This window comes from Phaethon lepturus, unplaced genomic scaffold (genome assembly GCF_000687285.1).
Source record: "Phaethon lepturus isolate BGI_N335 unplaced genomic scaffold, ASM68728v1 scaffold36160, whole genome shotgun sequence".
NCBI lineage: Eukaryota > Metazoa > Chordata > Aves > Phaethontiformes > Phaethontidae > Phaethon > Phaethon lepturus.
Window position 1 is genome coordinate 8,977 of NW_010514685.1, and position 3,462 is coordinate 12,438.

Here is a 3,462-nt window from a genome sequence, read left to right on the forward strand (position 1 = left end):
GGGGCCGTCTCCTGCTCCCACTGAGCATCGGTCGATCGTGGTTTATCCAGAGGTACGGCAGCCTGCAGGAGACAATTAACGCAGGCTTTGCATCGAGGGTTCAAAGTCATCGTTTCTGCCGTCGAATGGGTCCCGGCTTGGTGGGAGCTCCCAGGCTCAGGAGGATTTCTTGATTGCAGAGATAGGTGCTGGCTTCCACGTTAAACTGCATTTTTTTTCCCTGTGAACGGCAAAACCCACCTGGTGCTGGCCTGCCTACGTGAGCTTTGAGCCCAGTCCACAAGTTATTTAAAAACCTGATTCCTCCTGGTGCCAGACAATGTCTTTAAAGCAGCCAGAGGTGTCAGAGTGATTTAGGAGTCGAAAGCGGATGTTCCAAACTAAGGCAAGCACTGATGGAGAAGGAAAGCCTTTGGGATTAGACTCCCAAGGACAGGCTTTGGACAAGCACTGGAGTGCTTGGCAGGGTCTCCAGACCCGCCCAGCTATGCTTTGCTCCAGGCTCCTGCTGGAGAAGGCTGCTCCACCGCCTAAAGGCTCTGCAGAAAGTCTCCGGTGCGGGTAGTACTCACTCTTCTCAGCTCAAATATAGTAGCCTGGGCTGGCAAAAGGAGGGACGGGGCATCCTTGTCTTCCCGCTGCGGCGAGGGGTCACTGTTCCCAGGACCTCTGAGTGCCCTTTGGATTCCCAAACCCGCAGGTCCTGAAGATGAAGGAAAATGGGACTGGCTTGTTCTTTATAATAGAGGTGCTCACTTTAGGGCCGTGGGAATGCCCGTGTCAGGCGGGATACGGCTACTGTGAGTCTGGGTTGCCTCAATACGACGTAAATACCGTTGCCCTTTGAGTCTTGTTTCGGTTTGGGTCTCAGCATCTTCCTGTGAACGGGAATACTACCGTCTAGGTGTGAGGTTAAATACTCCTTCCCTAAAGACCCTGCCCTTCAGCGCTTAGATTTATGTTGTAGGAACAAAAGCGCTGCTTTGCCTAATTGGGGGAAAAAAAGAAAAAGCTTTGAAAATAGGTGCACAGCTGAGGCACAGCAGTGGGATCAGGCGCTTTCACGCCCAGTGTGCCCACAGGCTCCAGACCAGCAAAAATGCACAGAAACGGTCAATGCGGCTCAAGCAAACTGTCTCCTTTCACACATCTTAAGAAGGTGGTGCAAAGAGTTTCTTTCAGGGAGGAAACTGGAATTATTTCATTCCAAAGAAGTCAAAAGGAAATATTTTGACCTTACGGGTTAGGTCCAAGTTATCTGTTTTTTGAACGGGATGGTTCAGCTGCACGGAGGGTCATCTGCTGGCCTTTTTGCTCTCAGCATCTTTCACCTCCCCTGAAGTTTGCACCAAATCTTTTTGCTTGGGTCTAAGGACTGGGATGGCCTTGTTTCCTTGGCCTCCTCTAGGAGATTACGGTCTCCGTCACCTGCAGGAGCCCAGATGCCACCGTCCCTGCCGCTCCCTGGGGTTCCCCCCTTCGTCACAGTGAATCATGGATATTCACGGTGTAGCTGACGACTTTTGGTGTGTCGGCAAAGCCTTGATCGCAGCAGAGCAGAGGGGCTTTTTCTGCAGGCAGCTGCCTGCCCTCCTCCTAAGCCTGTTAGACAAACACCACGTGCGGTGTCTGAGCAATGGGCATCTTCTCCTCACCTGCCGCTCGACAAAAGGTGGTTTCTCTCCTCTGCATGGTGTAACACCGTTCCTGCCTCACGTGGGAAAACAAAAGCCGTATCTGCGTTGAAGCTCCCTGCTCACGCTGGCTCCCTCTGCTCCCTTTTCTCAGCCATCCTCTTTGCCATCGCCGTGTTCGGCCCTGCTTTCGGATACTTGCTGGGATCCGTGGTGCTGCGGCTCTTCGTGGATATTGGAAGAGTTGACATCGGTGAGTATTTCTCAAGCAGCGACGGTCGTCCTAAGAGCCTTCGGTGAGTCAGGAGGTCACTTTGAAATGACAGAAGCCACCAGTCCCGTGACCCACAAAACCCACTCCCCTGGAAAGACCTGACCTGGAATAGCACCTCCAGGGCACTTCTCCGCTCCATCTCCCCCTGAGGAAGGCTACAGGTGGTCCTGAAGCCACCACTGAAGTACAGCCCTGCAGTAGAGACATTTCCGTGTCCTACCGAGGGTGCTGCACCGAAGCACTGGTGGTCGTGGCTGGGGTCTGCCCACTGCCACCACACTGAGGAAGTACCACACTACCCCAGCGCGGTGGTGGAGAGGAGCAGGGACATCCGAGGCATCCCGGGATGGAAAAGACAGCCACAGGGCAACCACTGCCCTATGGGTGCACGGGAAGGCTTGTGTCTACTCGTCCTCTTCCCCCCCTTCACCGGCATCTGCAGAGAGAGGGACCAAGCCAATGCCGCTGCCACTGCAGGGCTTATTTTCTTTATCTGCGGTGCGTGCTTATTATTTCTGGTAACTTAATCACTAAAGAATTCTCCCCAGCTCCATCATTAATGTGGCTTTTCCTGTGTTTCCTTAGAGAGATCAGAGCTCGCCTGACATTTTTGTCCGGTGCCTGATAAGAATAATAAATGAACCTGGGGCAGGAAACGGCAAAAAGCCTTGGCTCGCTCCCTGCAGTGGCCCCGGCCTGGTCGCTCCGTGATGACGTCCAGGCTCTGGAGCGGAGTGGTCCTGTTTGGGGAAGCGGGGCGATTGTTCCGGTGGGGCGCGGGCTCCCCTCCTGCCGCATGCGGCGGGTCCCTCTCCCCTGGGGAGATGCGGTCCCCACGCCAAGCCCAGCAGCCTGCCAGCCTCCCGCGAGCATCGCCTGGCCCGGCCGAAGGATGTCTGTGCTGGAGACGGAGCGGCTCTCGCCTTCTCCTCCTTTTTCCGGAGAAGGCGCCCCAGCGTTTCATCCACTCGGAAACCCGGCTCATTACCAGCGCTCTTCTGCCGGCACAGGTCCTTCCCTTGGTCCCTCCAAGCAGAGGGTGACCAAGCCTGGAACAATGGGACCGCGAGCATCGCCTGGCCCGGCCGAAGGATGTCTGTGCTGGAGACGGAGCGGCTCTCGCCTTCTCCTCCTTTTTCCGGAGAAGGCGCCCCAGCGTTTCATCCACTCGGAAACCCGGCTCATTACCAGCGCTCTTCTGCCGGCACAGGTCCTTCCCTTGGTCCCTCCAAGCAGAGGGTGACCAAGCCTGGAACAATGGGAGAGCAATTTTTTCCAGGAAAGTGAGCCGGCTCGGCATCCCTGGCAGGCGGCAGGGTCCGAACCCACCGCGCGCCTCAGGCAGGGGAGGATGGAGTCGGGCCCCCGTAGTCGCCGCCTCGCTGGCCGGCTCAGCGGGGAAGGGTTGAACCCCTGCCATCAGCATACTTCCATGCTGACTAAATCCCTCCTGCAGTCATGTGGGAGGCTCGGCGCAGTTGGGATGGGGAGTGCCGGATCCTGGCTAAGGGGAAAGGAGGTCAAACATGACCGGGGCTGGTCTTGCTACCAACG

The 3,462-nt window shown here is 56.3% G+C and overlaps 1 protein-coding gene across 1 annotated transcript in view; it reads left to right on the forward strand.

The window, feature by feature from the left end:
• Positions 1–3,462, forward strand: part of SLCO2A1 (solute carrier organic anion transporter family, member 2A1) — a gene marked incomplete at both ends in the record, with an annotated part of 13,694 nt that overhangs the window by 5,979 nt on the left and 4,253 nt on the right. The window contains one exon of the mRNA XM_010293713.1: positions 1,789–1,887. Coding sequence (XP_010292015.1) covers positions 1,789–1,887 — 99 coding nt within the window. The remainder of the gene's footprint in view (positions 1–1,788; positions 1,888–3,462) is intronic.